Source organism: Guillardia theta, assembly GCF_000315625.1.
Source record: "Guillardia theta CCMP2712 unplaced genomic scaffold GUITHscaffold_23, whole genome shotgun sequence".
Taxonomy (NCBI): Eukaryota; class Cryptophyceae; order Pyrenomonadales; family Geminigeraceae; genus Guillardia; species Guillardia theta.
In genome coordinates, this window is record NW_005434651.1 from 243,779 (window position 1) to 261,237 (window position 17,459).

At 53.9% G+C, this 17,459-nt stretch overlaps 6 protein-coding genes and 2 non-coding genes across 8 annotated transcripts; 4 read left to right on the forward strand and 4 right to left on the reverse strand.

Annotated features, from left to right (window-relative positions):
• Positions 1-217: 217 nt before the first annotated feature.
• GUITHDRAFT_106100 (hypothetical protein) lies at positions 218-1,382 on the forward strand (the record flags this gene model as incomplete). Its single annotated transcript, XM_005834938.1, has 4 exons — positions 218-308; positions 892-955; positions 1,134-1,196; positions 1,247-1,382. 4 exons carry the CDS (start codon positions 218-220, stop codon positions 1,380-1,382), a joined length of 354 nt encoding a protein of 117 aa, XP_005834995.1.
• A 63-nt stretch (positions 1,383-1,445) lies between these two features.
• On the reverse strand, positions 1,446-4,515 carry GUITHDRAFT_106101 (FKBP-type peptidyl-prolyl cis-trans isomerase; the record flags this gene model as incomplete). The annotated part of the gene is made up of 20 exons (XM_005834939.1): positions 1,446-1,490; positions 1,545-1,588; positions 1,642-1,702; positions 1,779-1,829; positions 1,935-2,072; positions 2,285-2,374; positions 2,457-2,524; positions 2,578-2,650; positions 2,702-2,872; positions 2,929-2,979; positions 3,034-3,096; positions 3,184-3,227; positions 3,274-3,316; positions 3,365-3,460; positions 3,529-3,654; positions 3,727-3,761; positions 3,876-3,927; positions 4,039-4,085; positions 4,133-4,225; positions 4,275-4,515. 20 exons carry the CDS (start codon positions 4,513-4,515, stop codon positions 1,446-1,448), a joined length of 1,632 nt encoding a protein of 543 aa, XP_005834996.1.
• Positions 4,516-6,090: 1,575 nt separating this feature from the next.
• On the forward strand, positions 6,091-6,243 carry GUITHDRAFT_39630 (hypothetical protein; the record flags this gene model as incomplete). The annotated part of the gene is made up of 1 exon (XM_005834940.1): positions 6,091-6,243. A coding segment is annotated over one exon (153 nt), but the record flags the coding sequence as incomplete, so codon positions are not given.
• A 493-nt stretch (positions 6,244-6,736) lies between these two features.
• GUITHDRAFT_151910 (hypothetical protein) lies at positions 6,737-7,896 on the reverse strand (the record flags this gene model as incomplete). Its single annotated transcript, XM_005834941.1, has 9 exons — positions 7,821-7,896; positions 7,638-7,767; positions 7,546-7,590; positions 7,450-7,501; positions 7,315-7,385; positions 7,225-7,259; positions 7,080-7,168; positions 6,906-7,029; positions 6,737-6,861 (listed from the first exon to the last, which is right to left on the reverse strand). Coding segments are annotated over exons 1-9 (713 nt in total), but the record flags the coding sequence as incomplete, so codon positions are not given.
• A 2,252-nt stretch (positions 7,897-10,148) lies between these two features.
• Positions 10,149-10,221, forward strand: GUITHDRAFT_t43. Its single transcript has one exon. It is a non-coding gene; the product is annotated as a tRNA-Lys (tRNA).
• A 1,351-nt stretch (positions 10,222-11,572) lies between these two features.
• On the reverse strand, positions 11,573-11,645 carry GUITHDRAFT_t46. The gene has a single exon. It is a non-coding gene; the product is annotated as a tRNA-Lys (tRNA).
• Positions 11,646-12,052: 407 nt separating this feature from the next.
• On the reverse strand, positions 12,053-15,363 carry GUITHDRAFT_136980 (hypothetical protein; the record flags this gene model as incomplete). Its single annotated transcript, XM_005834942.1, has 7 exons — positions 12,053-13,025; positions 13,092-13,543; positions 13,590-13,898; positions 14,095-14,328; positions 14,379-14,430; positions 14,481-14,625; positions 14,688-15,363. The coding sequence occupies 7 exons, from the start codon at positions 15,361-15,363 to the stop codon at positions 12,053-12,055; spliced, it is 2,841 nt and encodes a 946-aa protein (XP_005834999.1).
• A 618-nt stretch (positions 15,364-15,981) lies between these two features.
• Positions 15,982-17,313, forward strand: GUITHDRAFT_159511 (hypothetical protein; the record flags this gene model as incomplete). Its single annotated transcript, XM_005834943.1, has 4 exons — positions 15,982-16,420; positions 16,471-16,652; positions 16,882-17,196; positions 17,239-17,313. The coding sequence occupies exons 1-4, from the start codon at positions 15,988-15,990 to the stop codon at positions 17,311-17,313; spliced, it is 1,005 nt and encodes a 334-aa protein (XP_005835000.1). The 5' UTR covers positions 15,982-15,987.
• Between the last annotated feature and the right edge of the window lie 146 nt (positions 17,314-17,459).

Consider the following 17,459-nt stretch of genomic DNA (forward strand, 5'->3'; position numbering starts at 1 on the left):
ATCGCCGTCTCCATCAGAGTAGGAAACTTGCTGGGGGAGGGCAAAGGACAGCAGGCGAGGACGGCAACGAGGGTAAGGACAATGATGATGATGATGATGAGGAGGAGGAGGAGGAGGAGGATGAGGATGAGGAGAAGGAGGAGAAGAGAGGTAGGAGGAAGAGGAAGAGGAGGAAGGGGATCTGGAGGCCAGGAGGAGGCCAGCTCAAGTCCAGCTGATGTTCAGCAATCGGCAGGTCACGCTTGTCATCACCATCTCCTTCATGGCAAGTCTCGCCATCACCTACCTCATTGTGAAGGACTACATCGGTTATCTCTTCAGCAAGGACGAGGAGGAAAGGCGCTCGGCGGCCCTGCGTCTTCGTTGACCGCCATGGCAGGTGGTGAGCAAGGCTGCCTCCCTGGTCCCTATCCTCGCGCTCTTCCAGGTGACTTTGGAGCTCCTCCACCTTCGCCTCCTCCTCCTCCTCCTCGTCGTCCTCCTCCTCCTCCTCCTCCTCCTCCTCCTCCTCCTCCTCCTCCTCCTCCTTTCTCCTGCCTCTCTATCTTCTCGTCTCCCTCCTCACCCTCCCTAACTCGTGCCCTCCTGTCCGGCAATCCTGACTGAATGTTGTCAGGTGTTCGACGGCTGTCAGACGGCGATCGCCGGATCCTTCAGGCGCGTTGAGAGGAGGAGGAGGGAGGAGAGCGGGGAGGCGAAAAGGAGGAGAGGGGCCGAGGAAGAAGTTGTGGCTGAGCTATCCGAGAGCAGGGGGATGGGAAGGCAGAAGCTCGTGGCCTGGCTTAACTTCCTCGGCTTTTGGCTCATCGGCCAGTCTCTCGGCATCTCCCTCACTTTCTTCATTGGCAATCTTTCATCTCCAGCTGTCCTCCTGCTGACTTGCGGCTGCAGGAGGAGGGATCGGAGTTTACGGCCTGTGGTGGGGGCTGGCAGCTGGACTTGGCTGCACGAGCTGGTCGTTCCATTCTCATCCCCCCATCCTTCTCCCTTCTCCCCTCCCACAAGCTTCTTCCCTCCCTCATCCATTCCCTCGCCTTCTGCTTCAGCTACCCCGCCCTCAACATCCTAACATCTCCCTCCCCTCCTACACGACCCTCCTCCCTGCCCGCCTTCTTCCTGAATCTCCTTTGCAGCATCGGAGGGTTTCTGCTCTCCCGCGTCGACTGGGAGGAGGAGGCGAGGGTCATCTCTGCTCGGTCGTTCTGCCTGCCGTCTGTTGCTCCACTCACACTCACAAACTTTCCAGCTCTGCGATGAAGGCCAACATGTCCTGTGAGGAGACTCACGGAGAGCTGAAGAAGCTGGAGGACGAGCTGGCCATTCAGCTGGAATTGGAGGGGAACAATTTCCCAGCTGAGACTCCGACAAAGTCGATCCCGTGACTCCACTAGATGTAGCTTTCAAGTAACATGTTCATTTCCACTGACTCCTCACATTCCTTGCTCTTACTTGATCCTCGTGTCCTCTCCCAACTCTTCGATCTTCTCTTCCTGCATCGCCACCCGTCACGATCCAGCATCTCATAGCAACGAGATAGTTCCGACCTCTTTCGCCGGCTCCTCCTTCTTTGGGGCGCTGGCAGGCTTCTCTGTTCCATCGGTCGTCAGAGATGGCACGGGCATCCAACGACAGGGCGACTACCTGTCGCTAGGGCCCCGGGCTTTGCAAACATCTTTCCGAACACTTTCTTGTCCTTCTGGTCCTATCATCATCGTCGTCAGCTGACAAGAGGTGCCTCTCCCTCCTTCACGTGCCTGAGCTTTCTGCTTTTGGTTCACAAGGAGCAGCTGCTGCTTCGCTGCTTTGTTCTCAGGGTCGACAGTCAAGGCCTGGAGGAACGTCAAGTGCAGGCCGCAGAAAACTGAAACGAGTGAAGCAGGTGAGCGGCGATGAGAAGGAAAGAGAGGACATGAGGACAGCTGCTAGTCCAAGACCTGCTTCAGGTCCTTGGTTGCGTCCTCGAGACGATTTTGAGTGCAGTAAGCCTTTCCTCTCCGGAACAGAGCCTTCACGTTGGTCGGCTTGATGTCTAGCGACTTGGTACACTCCGCGATACACTCATCCAGTTTCCCCTGCGATCAAGAAGAAGTGCGGTGAGGCACCAACGAAAGAAATGAAGAAGGAGATCAGAAAGGACGATACTGAGACAGTCAAGGGAACGACGAGATGGAGATGGACGACAAGAAGGATGATGAGATAGAGGAGGCGGGAGCTACTGCCATGAGAGATGCAGTAAGGCGTGCATGTGCTAGGGGAGCAGCAGGAGAGAGCCCTTATGTCTTACTTGCTTCTCAAGGACTGCAGCCTTGTTGGTGTGACACGTGCTCTTGAGATTCTTCACAGCTTCAGCTTCGTCTCCTTCACCTTGCTCATACTGAAATCGTCAAGAAGTTGGTGAGGAAAGTAAGGATTCGCGGGTGCAACAGAGGTCAGAGCAATGGGCATCGAAGACATACCTGAACAAGTTTGAACGCCTTGTCGTACTTATTCAGAGCCTTTTCCAGATCCTCGCTCTTGAAGAAGACTGGAATTGTCAAACATCAGTTGAGACCACGGGAGAGAACCAAGGCCGACAACCGTTTCCTTGTTCCTTCCTCTTCTCAGCTGCTGCCAGCTTGTCCTTGAGTTGAAGTTGATAGGTAGGAGTCACCTGACAAGTCAAAATTTCACCCTGCAGAATGCATCCTTCGGTTGGAACCACCTCGTTCACATTCACGACATACTGAACAGTAGCATTGGCCGGGACCCCCATATCCTCGTTCCCTGCTTCTCCATACGCGTAGTTGGGCGAGAGGGTGATGATGGCGTTTTGGCCCTTCTTGATCTTCTCCAACCCGCGTTCAAACCCTTCCGGCATCTCTCCATCTCCAACCTGACGATCACAACAACATCGTTCAGTCTAGGATGTTGCAGAGAATCTCAACGAACAGTGATGCACTTCTCTGCCGGCCCCAGGAAAACCTTTCCGTCTTCGAGGACCTACAGATGTTGCTCAGCGGTTGCAGCATGCCATGGCAACACGTTTTCTTTCACCTTGCCTTCCACATGCAATGTGACTTTGGACGCGTCGTCACAGAGTGGTCCATACGTGTCCAGCTGTATCGCAGCCAAGTCAGGAGAGAGCATGACTCGTCATATGACAGCAAACTTGGCAGACAACAACAAGATTCAAGCTCAACTCACCTGTCCAAGGCACTTGACAATGATTCCTCCGTCCTTGGCAACGTCTAAGAGGAATGGAATCACTCGGAGGTCTTAGATCTGTCATCAAACCATGGATAGCATTCCAGTCTTTCAATTCGACTTCGTAGATCACCTGGCAGTAAGATGAGTTTACACTCCACCGATCCGAACCCACACTCACGTCTGCATTAGGTGGAACTTTGCCTGGAACGCCATGCTCCCCAAAAGCGTAGTCTGATCGGCAAGTGATCAAAGCATTGCTTCCCTTCTTCATCTCCTACATTTGGCGATGTAAGTTGGAGACAAAGATATGAGCGCGGCATGGATGAAAACCTATAAATATACCTTGCAGATAGCCCTCTCAACTCCAGGGGGCAGGGGTGAGCTTGGCGATCCGAGTTTGATCATCTCGAAATCATTGCTGACAGTGAAAGGCTGTCCTTCATAGCGTCCCTCGTACTTGACGATGACCTGCAACACCGACATGCTGTCAGAAAAGCAGGTAGCACGGCCTATTGTATCGCTCGAATGGAACTAGCTCACCTCATCGTGACGGTCAGGATGTCGCCATCCAGTTCCTGACCCCAACGCGTCAGAGATGGACAAGGATGTCATGGGAGCAGAAGAGACGATCATCAGGAGACAACGGAACATCTACGCAGAGCGAGGTGTATCAGCATTGGGAAACATACCTTTCTTGTCGAGGGGTTTCAAGTACACTCCTCCATCGTTGGTGATTTCACGCTGGGAGGCAAAGGTTCAAACAGTTCAAGCAAATACCAGACGTTGCCATCAGAGGCGAAGCAATCTTCACGAGGTACTGACAACATCACAGGGCACACGAGGTGTTGTTACCTCGTTCCATCGCAAGAGCTCGACTTCGAAGATCAAGGTTGCGTTCCCTGACTTGCATCAGGACACATTCCACGTAGACAAGTTGTTAAATTACCTGGGATCTTGTCGCCACTACCTTCAGCACCATAACCGTAGTCGCTTCTGATAGTGAACACAGCCTTCTCGCCTCTCTTCATGGTAGCAACACCTATGGACGATGTCATCTTCGCAGCCCCCTCCTACTGCACCGTTTCCACCTTTGTCCCACCCTTTGATGACTTTTCCTTGGCCGAGCTTGAAAGTGAAGGGTGTGTTTCTGTCCCTGGAAGAATCGAACTTGGATCCGTCCGATTGCAGAGTTCCCTCATAGTGAACGCAAACATCGTCATTGTTCTGTGGGAGTTCGTCGCCAGAGCCTTCCACAAGGATCTCTTTCAAGACGCCTCCATCGCCGGTCAGATCAACCACTTCTCCTCCTCCTCGAAGTCTCATGTGCATTCCGATGTCGAATTGACTGCTGCATTGTTGGGTTCGCATGGAGCACTTGGTACTCGAGGTAACCTGCAGTGATCCTGGTTAATTCGAAATGCACCAGATTCAAGAGGGAGGGGCCATGAATGACCTGAGGCTGTACTGCGATACCAAGATGGTGGGCTACAGGCGATGACTGATGGAAGAAGCAGGTCACTGCCTGCATCATCGACACCATCGCCATGATCGCAGCTGCTTGTCGAGCCGCCATTGCAAAGCGCATGAGGAAGGGGGGTCTCTACGGTCTGGGGGGTACAAGTTGTATTTGGGTGGGTAGTCTCGTTGATGGGGTAGTAATTCAATCATCACTCAACTAGTAGAAGTGAAAACAATCCGTTACCTTGAGTAATAATTTATTTAGGAATCCTAGTGGAATCGCAATTAGAGAGGGGTAGGGTGCACAAGGGGTAGGGTGGAGGGAGAGGGAGAGGAGGACGGGACGCAGCATGCCTGGTAAAGGGTACGGTACATGATGGGTGGGTCAGAATATGGAAATTTGAGGGTAGGGGTGTGACAACCTGTTCATAGATGCAGGTAGGGTAGTCGATAAACCGGTGATATTTCCACATGACCCCTACCAAATACATGAAAGTTGTATGAAAAATAGGGGTTATCAGTACCCTCAGTATGATCAGTATTGTTGGTTATGGGTATTCATCGGATTACATTGAAAGCTTCTTTTGAAGGGGGTGGTTGTTATAGTCAAGTGCAAGTTGGATTGTGAGGAGTTGGGGTATACCACTTAGCTATCACAGTTTTACTTAGAGCTTCACAAGTAAAAGTTGCCTCATGGCCCAGATTGTATTTTCTTCGACATTCAGTAATGACTATGAACCTCCAAATATTGACTAAAACACCTTAAGAAAGTTCGAGAAAGTCGGACTGTGGGGATGAGGGCTCAATGCCATGTCCTAGGCCTTGTCCTACCACCAGGTCCTATTGTCGTCCCCGTAGTATATGGAAATCAGTAGGTAGGGTTGGAATGGGAAAGGAGGGGTAGGGTGGTAGAAATTTTGGAGAGAGGGAATGCAAGGTGCGAGGAGAGGAGCAGGTACAAGGAGGAGGAAGGCAGAGAAATATTTGAGCATGATGTCATAGACTGCAGCGGTATCGTGATTGGAAGGGTCAGAGGAAGGCTGGAAGGTGAGGGAGCGGGATGTACATGATAAGAAAAAGGAAGGGAGCGAGATCAGGAAGGAAGTGCGGGAGTGAGAATAAGTTCGAGGAAACAAAAGATAAGAATATCCGAATCTTGCAGGTTGCTTGTGTTCGAGTGGCAGATAGTCGATGGTGAGGAAACAAGTTGTCTAGTACACCGGACATCAGTCTGTTTTTGTTCAACTTCCCACGTCCCTCGCTGATGCTGAATTGTTAGTTTTCAGGTTAACCTCGGACATGAACAGTAAGCTTTACCCGATGATGATGCGGGCGTCGAGAGCCTTGCGGCCCAGCGTCAGAACCCTGTCGAGCCAGCAGAGCTCTTCGCAGAGCACAACCGGAGCAAACAACCAGATTAGGTTGGAGAAGGATGTAGTGGAGGACCTTCTTCAAGTGCTCGCCTGCCCCCTCACGAAGTCGAAGTTGACGTATAACGAGGAGACAAACGAGCTCATCTCAGAGGAGGCAGGGGTCGCGTACCCCATCGTGAATGGAATACCCAACATGATCCCACATGACGCAAGAATAATTGACCAGGGTAGCAGGGCAGATGGACCGTAAAGAAGACAGTTTTGAATTCATTATATTGACACAGACTTTGTTCTGGAGTTATTACACATACATGCATTGCCTAGGAGAGCAGATGCGCGCTCTTGCTCTCACTACCGGCGCCGGCGATGCTCTTCATGTCCCCTGCACGTGAGTCAAGATGTGCATGTGCATGCCCGAAAGGTCTTGTGACATGCTGCGGGATGGAAGAGACACGAACCTTGAGCTGAGAGAAGCTGGAGTGAAACATTTCCTTGACAGAATCCAACCCTGGAAACGTTTCAGTGCAAGTAGTAGCCGAGGGAGGCAACGGGAAGGAAAAGAGCGAAACACCAAAGGGGGAGAGGGGAAGTTGCAGTAGGAGAGGAAGAGCAGCAGGGGCAGCGGGAGCTCACCACGTGTCGAGGCAGACTTGATCTTCTCGATCTGATCGGACTGAAAGACGCTGAAGTTTTGCAAGACCTTAGGCGAAGATGGAGAGGCGTCAGGAGCTGAAGGCGTCAGCTTCATGATATGCTGCATGGGATTGAGCTCTTTCCAACTGAATTTGGCCCAGTCCTGTCGATCTTCGACTTTCTTCTGTCTCCCGCTCGCATCCTTCTTCTCCTTCACTTCTCGTCAGATGCCCTCGGGCCTCCACCCCTCTTCACCTCTTCCTTCGGGGGTTTCGGAGGCGAGAGCACAGGCACGTCTTTGCTCATTTCTGGCTTCTGCTTCTGCTCGGTTGACACGCTTTGATCGTTCTTGATGCGGAGACGAATGCCAAACTGCCGGCTAGGTGGAGGTCAGCCGGGCATTGGGTAAAGGAGGAACTTTCACGTCACCTCGCCAGGATCTTGTCGAGGCTGCCAGCCCCAAGATCGACATCACTGCACAAGTTCAACCTCACATTGTCCGCAAGCTTGGTCGAGATCTGCACGGTGAGAGGCAGGTCAGGCGAGTGGGGGTGCGGCCAGCCCAAACACCGACCGACGAGGTGGCATGCAGCTTGGAGAGGGGCCAGTCTGCTCATCGGATCACCCGCCAGTGCACTCGCAAGGGAAAGCGATTTGATTTCACCGTTTGAAACTCTTCCTTTCACCTCGAGCTCGTTCCCTGGAAAAGTGTATCCTCCTCCTACCGCCCAGCTCCTGCAAGAGCCCAACAGGGACAAAACGGTCAGCTGACTAACTCAAGGGGAGCAAGCATCCTCACTTCTCTGAGGTATAGAGGGCGCCTACTTTGGCGTTTCCGAGGGTTTTCTCCACTGCAAGAGTGTAAGGGACAGAGAAAGCGGATCTCAGCACGTTCCTGTCCATGTCCACACGTCCTTCAAGATGGGAACCTTGCAGCTATCTGCACACCCTTCCTTCAGGTCTGATCACGAGAGGTCGAGCGTAGACCTGCAACAGCCTTTGCGGGTCGGATTGACGAGAGCACCGAGGTGCAGAAGGTCATCGGGCCGTTGGAATCGCTGCTGTCCTCAGTATACTTCGTGCTCGACCCGGCGAACTCCTCCTCTTCGGGCAGCGGCTGCGAAAGAGCGCACGATGAAGGCAGGGGGACGAAGAGAACACTCATGGAACCTCAGGGATCAGGATGTTGTCTACTGCATCCCATACTTTGTCCATGATGTGGTTGAGAGAACCGTCCGATGTGATCATCAACCCGAGTCCATTGTACCTGGCCACGTCCATCATCGTCGTCGTTGTCGTCGTCGTCGTCATCATCATCATCATCATCATGAAGAACCATAACAACAATTTCATCGTCAATCGTCTTGTCCCATCCTCCGCATCATCATACGCACTTCACAGACGCCATGGAATTGCTCATGGTCAAGTTGGGGCTCCGGGAAAACTCTCCATCGATCGAGGTGGAAAAGCCACATGTGAAATTCCCCTGGACAAAAGACATGGCAACATCCATCTGAGGCGAAACGTGGTCAGTTCTTCAGAATGACATCATTCGATCGCAACCTTCTTGCTGAGGTAATCTTGCCATGGCTTTGCGCCATCGATCTGAGTGACATTCATCATCGCAGACGCTGCCATGTCCACATGCCCGTGAGGGAGAGGGACCTGCTTGCCATCAGTTGACCTGCCGGAGGGGAAGCGAGAGGATCGGAAGCAGAGCAGAGGAGGAGGGGAGGAGCTAGGGAGCGAATTTTGCCCACCCTGGATTGCATCGACACACGATTGTAGATCGTGTTGTTGGTGCGAGAGTTGGGCACAGTCATTCCCTGGTTGAAAAGTCAAGACCGACGTCGAGACAAGTTAAGCGGTGCCTGTATTCCCAACTTGTTGTCTCCAGCTGACAAGACAGCCTCTGCATACAGACGATGTTGAGGATCCACGGTAGCAGACAGGGAGAGGGGCCCGAACTGTCTCTTCGATCCTACAACGCCGATGATCTCATTGTAAGCCTGGGCGACAAACTCAGCCACACGTCCTCGCTCTTCCTATCATTATGCACTCTGCACACCTTGCGGGTGAAGGTGCTTGTAATGCTCGTTCCAGCGGCCTGCATCCTCAAGTCTCCTCTGATGGATCCCATGTCGAACCCGTCTTGGAGGACGGCAGGCGTGACGTCCTTGAAAGTCTTTGCTCATCGACATGAACAATCAGGGAGTTCATTGTTCTCACCAGGGGACAGAAGTGCTTCTTGCTTTCATCCTTGAGATGTACTGTCCAAGGTGGGTGAGAAACAATAAGCGTGACAGCAGCTTCATCCTACCTGGCTGGCACGTGGCGTGGCTTGATGCCTGCCCAAGGAGGCATGCCAGGCAAACGAGGATCGCGAGCAAGTTCTTCCTCATTTCTTCTCTTGCCAGCAAAGCCCTTGAGAAATGCAACCTGAGGCCACAACTCAGTGTTACAACACTGAAGCGCGATCTTTCTGACGGGGAGAACTATTTCCTTCCGCCTCCAGGCAATCACCCCCGTGCCCTTCGATATCACATAACCAAGTTCAAGCAAGTGCATCGAACAATCAACAGGTCACGATCCTTCTGTCTCACACTCTCTTATCTGCATCTGCACAGATTATCTTGATGGATGAACAAACAATTTGCAATCTGCCTCTGATTGAGAAAGCAACATAGAATGGAAGGGCTAGGGCAGACTGAGTCCGGGCCCAGGTGGGGATCTGATGATGCATCAGGATCGGAAGGAGCAGGTCATGGCTGCAGGGGCAGGGCAGGGAGGTTGCATGAGATAGGCAAGCGAGGAGGAGGGAGGAGGGATGAGGGGGGGGGGGGGGGGGGAAGGAAGGGGGGCCGGGGCAGGGGATCCCAGATAAAAGAGAGGACCATTAGAGCAAACTGCATGGGGGGATCTTGGATTGGTGTTAGGGGGTAGGGGTCCCAAATCTGAGATGATGGAGGGGTACTTTAAAGGTTTTTTTCAAGGGTGGGGCTTTGAAAGTGTTCCTTGGGCCAGGGTTGTGGTGGTGGTGAAAACGGATCAGGGGACCGGGGTAGAGAACAGAGGAACTGTGTCATTCAGGAGGGTGGGGGTGGTACATCGAAGAGACGTATTTTCGATCTTGTCTGTTGCAACGGTCCGAGGGACATTCAACCCCCTCCCTGTCACCCCCACCCCCCAAAGAAATTACCACCCACCTATTGCTAATTCTACCCCCCCTAATTAGCAAGAAGAGGACTTAAAAACAAAAGAATACCTTCTGGTGTACGAACACCACCCCTCCAAATATCCCATCACCCATGCGACCTTCGGCTTCCACCCCTTATTGCGTAACTAAGTCCCCTCGTTCACCACCACCCCTACACGCTTCTCACCCCCACCACGCCTTTCACATGATTCTCACCCTACCTTTCCCACACACCACCCCTACCCCTTGCAGTGTAGTATGTAATCAGGCTACATTAACCGTCAAGCGCAGTTGACACATAAGCCCGGTTAGCTCAGTCGGCAGAGCGCAAGGCTCTTAACCTTGTGGTCGTGGGTTCGAGCCCCACATCGGGCGAAGCTCCGACTGAACTTTTTGGTCACTGAGTCTCCCTTTTAACTAGTAAAGTTAGATTTCCGCCGCCGAGTCTTGCCCACCCGCCGGGTGACTGACAGTGGCATCATGATGCGGCCCTCCCGGACCGGCGGTGACGGTGGGGGGCACTGCGGCTCAGTCTTTTTTTGCCACCCTGCTCTAACTTGTGCGCCTGACTCTTGAAGTTCCGAGGTGCCCGGCGGCCATCATGACTGCCTCTCCTGGCTCAGTAGTACCGTGTCTGTAAACTTGACGGTTGAAACGGTTCGGCGACGCGCCGCCGGGCCCCGCACGGCGCGGCCCGGCTCGGACGTCACCGTCCGACGAGTCACAGTACGGTACACTGCCTTCGGATCCCATCTTCAACCGAACGGTTCGGCGGTTTCACTTGTCCGAGTGTCAACGGTCAGTAACGGGCCTTCGACGCCCGGCAGCAATTTCCGGTACCGTCGCACCCGGTCACCAGTGACCGACCGTAGTACGTCACTGCGGCGAGTCAGGCTCCGACTGAGGCTGCCGAACTTCGGAACTTATCGGAACCGGTGGCCCAGTGCATGACTTTGCCAACGGTCAGTTGTTCGAGGCACTGAGGCGGCCCCGTTCAGTCTCAGTACGGTCACGGTCACTGACCGTCGACACTGAGTGGCCGGTGTCACTCGGACTCGCTGAGTAAATGCGCGCAATCTGTTACTTAGTCACCGTGGCCGGGCAGTACGGTAGTAGAGGCCCCAGTGGCCAAACATGATCGGATGATCGCCGGTCAAACTGCCTTCCGAGATATTCGACCTGCAAGAGAGCACACTGGCATGCCGTCTCTACTCCACTGATCAGTGACCGAGATATACTATGAGCCTACTTGGGATTCAAGGCCGCGCCCGCTGCAGCGCCGGTACCGGGCCCGGTATCATAGTATGAAAAATCCGGGCCAGGATTCTTGATTAGCGGTTATTATGACCGGTACTTTTGACTGCCCTTATACAGGTACTTGCCCTCGCACAGAAGCACCCTTTTACGGTAGTACCCCCCGGTGATTATCATTCGGATTGATAGGGGGTGGGGTATTTGACTCGGAAAGGCTTATGATGGCATGGGCCGCCCGGTACTGTAACTGAACCGTTGAACCTGAGCCTGAGTGATCGCTGAGTGATACGTGTTCCGAAGTTCCTTGGAAGAGAAACTTCCGGAAGTTCAGATGCCCCCGTAATCGTCAGACCAAAAAAGACTGAGCAGTGACGGTGGCCGGGGGCCCACCGCACTGTCACTGACCCGGCGGAATCTAACTTTAAAAAACTTGAAAGGGAGACTCAGTGACAAAAAAGTTCAGTCGGAGCTTCGCCCGATGTGGGGCTCGAACCCACGACCACAAGGTTAAGAGCCTTGCGCTCTGCCGACTGAGCTAACCGGGCTTATGTGTCAACTGCGCTTGACGGTTAATGTAGCCTGATTACATACTACACTGCAAGGGGTAGGGGTGGTTTGTGGGAAAGGTAGGGTGAGAATTATGTGAAAGGCGTGGTGGGGGTGAGAAGCGTGTAGGGGTGGTGGTGAACGAGGGTGAACTTTGTTTAGGAAATGAGGAGGGGTGGGGTAAAGGGGAACTCTACAGCAATGGGGGTAGTAGATCAGGTCTCAGACAAGGTGGGGTGAAACAATGAAGTTTGGGGGGTGGGGGGGTGGTCCTCTAAGGAAACCTCAAAATGCTCTCGATCTCCTTCTAACAACCTCCTCCTCTCCACACACGACTCCCTCCATGTTGAAACTGACCAGATTCCCAAGGGATGGTGGGCCAGGACGTTTGAGCTCGATATGGGTCCTACTGCTGTAATATTTGTAGATCAGACAGATAAATCGAAGGTCCAGACGTTCCCGAATCTGCTCCCCTTCCCCCAAAGAATGTCCGCATGTCCAGCAGATTCAGCTGATACAGGGGATCGGCCCTCGCCGGTAAACTAAAGACATCCCGTGAACAATGCACATGATTGACAAAAGCATCGATGGTGATGCGCATGAACTCCTTTCGAACACTTCCTTCTTCATCCTTACACGACTGAATGCCAAGACGTATTGAAAGCCTCGTCCAGACATCCCTGACGATGCTGACTGACAGCAGTCTAGTGCTCTGCACCGAGACTTCTTTATCGCCTGTCCGCAGAGGTTTGTGGAAACACTTGAGAACAAAGTTTGAGTTGCTGGTCCACCTCCAAAAGCTCCCCAGAATCTCCTCGCCCAGGGAAAAGCCAGGCAGTCGGCCTCCCTTCTCCCCGCACTGAAACCCTGCGGGAAACAGGACCTGGTACTGAAGGACGAAGTCATGTGGGAGGAGGGGGAGGCGGAAGAAACTATTGAGGCCGCCTGAGCTTGTGCTGCTGCCCCGGGTCATGCGCGGGGCAAGAGAGACCTTGAGTGCCATGGCCGACTCAGTCCCCAGGCTGTCATGGACCCCCTGAACAAGCGTGACGTTGCCAGCGTCAACTTTGACATCCGAGTCCCAGCTGGCAAACAGCTGGTGCAAGGTTGGGGTGTCGTCGAGCGACGGAAAGCCTTGCCAGATCACTTTCCCGGTCCTTCTCAACTCGTCCATCCCTTGACCTTCCACCTCACTTGCAGTCTCAGAGCCCCTGCTGCTCATCTTCGAGCGATCCGCCAGCCCGTAGGAAGCGGCGAAGAAAAACTCCTCCTCCTCTGTCATCTCGACTCTTCGCTTGCTAGTGCTGGGCGTGTGAGGCATCGAGAGGAAGAACCCGCCAGTGAAAACCGACCAGCGCAGAGCCTCGCGGGAGAGTCGCCTGTGGTCAATATTGAGCAGCAGCAGCAGCAGCAGCAGCAGCAGCAGCAGCAGCAGCAGCTCTCACCTGAAAGCCGAGACCTTATCAGCGTACGGATGTCGAAATCGCGTGTCATAGAGCGGAGGGTTCAGCGCTTGCATGACTCGGGTGGAGACTACGACGTAGGGCTCGAAGCCGTCCTCGTACTCGATGTCATAGGAGGAGAGGTGGTCTGGGTGGAACAGCTGCACCCACTTTTCAAAGTCAGTCGCTCCATGGCCTTCCCTGTAATGGTCCAAATGGAAGCCGCGGATTTTGCTGGCATGCATTAGAGCCGCCATCTCTCCCCTCGCTGCTCTCAGAATGCTGCTGACGTCAGACACCCTAGAGGCCTCGAACGTTGGGACCACCAAGACAGTCAGCTCGTCCTTTTGGGAGCTCGAAAGGAACTTGTCTAGCCTCCTTGCAAGGCTATGGGAAGGGAGCAGGTCCGCGTCCACCAGCAGACTCCACTTCGTCTCCACCACCGCCAGCCCAACCTGCGCGTTCCAACTCAGTCACCATGGGGACATTCTTCCTGCTAACCGATCGCACGAGGTTGGACGGATAGCGGCCCCGCGTCAGTGCAGAGAGCGAATTGCGGTCCATTGCCAGAGTGACAATCCGCAGCTGCCCCTGACATCCTACGAGGCTCAAGGATACCAGCCATCTCGCACAGCAGGCAAGAAAGCGTCCTATGAAACCGTCGGGAACGAGGATGGACAGGACGGCGTTGTCGTTCCAGTGCCTGAGCTGTCGGATCGCACCGACAAGGTGGGAGAGTGAGCAGTGGGAGACAGCTGTGATAGCCCTGCTGCTCAACTTGCCGTAGGTTGTCAGCTGCTGGGAGTGATGCTGGACAAGCTCGTACTGGTGTGTAAAGAAGAAAATGTTCCGAAGTACCCTCCCAGTGCTCCGATGGAGAATGTCAAAGAAAGGAGTTGCTGTGCGAGTCAGTTTCCTTGTCATCATGGCGTGTAGGGAAGCTCTCGAGTGCTGGTACACCTTGAAAGAAGCCGTCAGGGCTGCGATGATACTTTCTCCTCTTCACCTTTTGGTCTCGCCAGAGCCCAAGTGGTCCAGGTAAACCTTGACCGCAATACTTGTCGAATTGAGGGCAATAGCAACAAGTGCGAGAGAAAGGATCGTTCCTAACGATTTCCGCCAACTTCATGTCGAGATGTTTGATTTGCTCCAGCCTTGAGTTATTCTCCCTGTCGTAGAACTCCTGAGCATCCCTCGACAACTCATGCTCTTGGTGCACGACGTACGCTTTGAAGCAGACCTGCGCACCTTCAATCAGGAAACGGCAGCGAAGGCTCGCGAGCCAAACACCCGGAAATGAAACCCTTGCACCGCCATCCGTCGAATGTGCGACACTTTGTTCCTACATCATCATCATCATCTCTTGCTCAACAACAATCACCGTCATCTCACCTCCCGTAGCCCTCGTACCTCTCATCGTACGCGGGAACCATCCACCTGCTGCAGTACTCAGCGGAGGGAGCGAGGAAGAGAAGGAAGCTCTGCCTCGAGACTATCACGTAGGGCTCAAATCCTTCCTCGTACTCTATCATGTATCCTGCCTTCCATGTCAGTGTGTACTTCAACGTTCGCTCACATTCCCGCCATTCTCCAATCTACCTTCGATCGACTCGCACGCTGTCCATAGCTCCCTCACTCGTTCTGCCGCGTGTCCTGTGGGAAACTTTTCTGTCTGGAATCCTATCACCCGAGTTTTCTCAAGATCCTCCTCGTGCAGAAGCTTCTTTGCCATCTCATAGTCTCCTAGCACATCCTCAAGACTGATCGCCTCGCCTCCCCCCTTCTTCAGCTCCAGCGCAGGTACCACGATGGCGTTTCGCTCGACACAGCACCACCTCCACAGCAGCATCAAGATGTCTTCTTGCTGCAGCAGGGCAGAGAAGGTGACCGAAGGCAGCTGGTCCACGTCGCACAGGAACACAAGGTCGGTGCCGGCATGCGCGAGAGCGATGTTGCGCATGGCGTTGATGGGATACCGTTCGAAGTGAAGCTCGTCCTCCCAGACTGCAACGATCTGAGTGATGTCATGGCTACTCTGCTGCAGCTCCTGCACGCCCTCGTGGAACTCAGAGGACTGCGAGCTCGGAACCAGGACAGCAGCTACACAAGGGCCTGCCCACCGGGGCCGCAAGACCAGGAGGGAGGAGAACTTGTTCCAGCTGAGCTGGGTGACTAGAGTCACTCCCTTCCTCTGCTCTTCCTCTTCACTCTCCTCCTCCTCCCCCGCCTCCTTCTCCTCCTTCCTCCGCCCTTTCTCCTTTCCGGATCCAACCATTGCCCACGGTCTATCAAGTACCCACCCCAGAATCTAAAACAGGTAGGAATAACGAGGTAGGGTGGTGAGATGCGAATCGATAATGGCGAAGAGGGCGGAGGACGGGGACGGGGAGGAGGGGGAGGGGGAGGCTGCAAGGGAGCGAGGAAGCTAGGAAGAGCTGGTTAACAAGTGGCATACCCATCATGTTGGTTGATGTTGTGCGAGGAAAGTCTGCTGAAAGTGCTTCATCGCTCAGAGGCCTCTAGCAACACGTTCGAGGCAGGAGAAGTGAATGTCGAGCTGGTCGAACCCTCTGATGTCTGATGCCCTCCTTGCCGTCTCCGCGTCCTCATTCTCTTTGTGAGAACCTCTAGAACATAAAGAGCAGCTGAGGAGCAGCTGAGGAGGGTAGGTGCAGTCGAGGGCTCGGCCTGGAGATTTTGGAGGCCGCACGTGCGGTCCAGCAAAGGAGGAGAATCTGATGTGATACAAATGAGACTGTGGTGACGTGCTAACGATACTCTTCCTATTCCCCTCCCTCCTCTCTTCTCATCTGCCTCCCTCCTCTCTCCCCTATCCCTCCCTCCCTCCCTTCCCCCGCTCCCCCTTTCCCTTCCCTTTCCCGTTTCTCCATGCAGGGCCATGGCGGAGATCGGACACCATGCGGAGTTCGGGGCGTCTCACTCCTCCTACTACACCAAAGCAGAGGCAAAGGAGCACTACCCTAGCCTCGACGAAGTGCTCGGGAAGAAGATCGAGGACGAGGACGTAAGGGAGCTGACCAAGGAGCTGCTGGAGGCTTCCTCGAGAGTAGGAGACGCTCTCCGTGTGAACCTGGCGACTGTCGCTGCATCGCAGAACTCTGTGTTTGGCGATGTCCAGCTGGCGCTAGATGTCATAGCGGACAACATTCTGTGGGAGGCAGCCAAGGCATGCAAGCTGATCAAGGAGGCGGCGTCTGAGGAGGAGCCGAAGCTCGTGGAGACCAACCCCAACGGCAGGTTCACCGTCTGCTGGGACCCACTCGACGGCTCCTCCATCGTCGACAATAACTGGGCGGTAGGGACGATCATCGGTAAGCGAGCAGAGCTTGCTGGGGTTGCGCCAGTAACGTCAGCGGATCAGGCGTGTGGGACAAGACGACAGGAATGCTGGGAGCGACGGGAAGGGATCAGATCACGGCGATGGTGGTCATGTACGGGCCGCGAACGACGGCTCTGATAGCGTGCGACGACGGAGTATACGAGTTTACTTGTATCACTGAAGATAGGTGGATAGCGTCAAAGGAGAAGATCAGGATCAACAAGGTTCGACGTTGATGTTGTTGGTGGTGATTGCGACCGTGATGGTGATGGTGATAACAACGAACATCAACATGAACATGAGGGGAGCAGGTGAAGAGAAGGATGTCCAGGAGTAGGAGGAGGGAAAGAAAAGTGGTCGAGATGATATGGACCATAGTGATGAAAGCCTTCAAGACAGCAACAGCAGCAAGGTTTTGTCTCTTTTCCCTCTGTTCTGACTCTCTTGCTTCAGGAGTCCAAGATCTTTTCACCAGCCAACCTCCGAGCCTGCGCCGATCTTGAAGGATATGAAAAGCTCGTCAGTTACTGGATGCACAACAGATACACTCTTAGGTACACTGGTGGACTCGTGCCCGACGTCTACCAGCAGTTCACCAAGGAGATGGGAATTTTCACCAACCCGAGCACGCCCAAGTCCCCAGCAAAGCTCCGACTCGCCTTTGAGGTGGCTCCGTACGCCTTCCTTGTGGAGAAGGCGGGAGGTTGCTCCTCCGACGGCGTCACCGGCAACTCCCTGCTGGACTCCAAGATCGAGGCCGTTGATCAGGTTAGGAGACTTGACGCTAACCGGCACTGAGCGCCATGGCAGAGGACGGCAGCGTGCTTCGGATCAGAGGTGGAGGTGAAGAGATTCAACGAGATGGTATTGGGCAAGACAAGGTGAACACCCGAATGAGATCGGGTCCGGTAGAGGACTTGTTGGACTTGTCGACGTTTGGAGTGCGGGCGTGTAAGCCTTGTGGAGTGAGAGAATTTTAAAAACTCATAGGCGTGTATATGCAAGGCGAAAACAAAGAAAAACTAAATGCA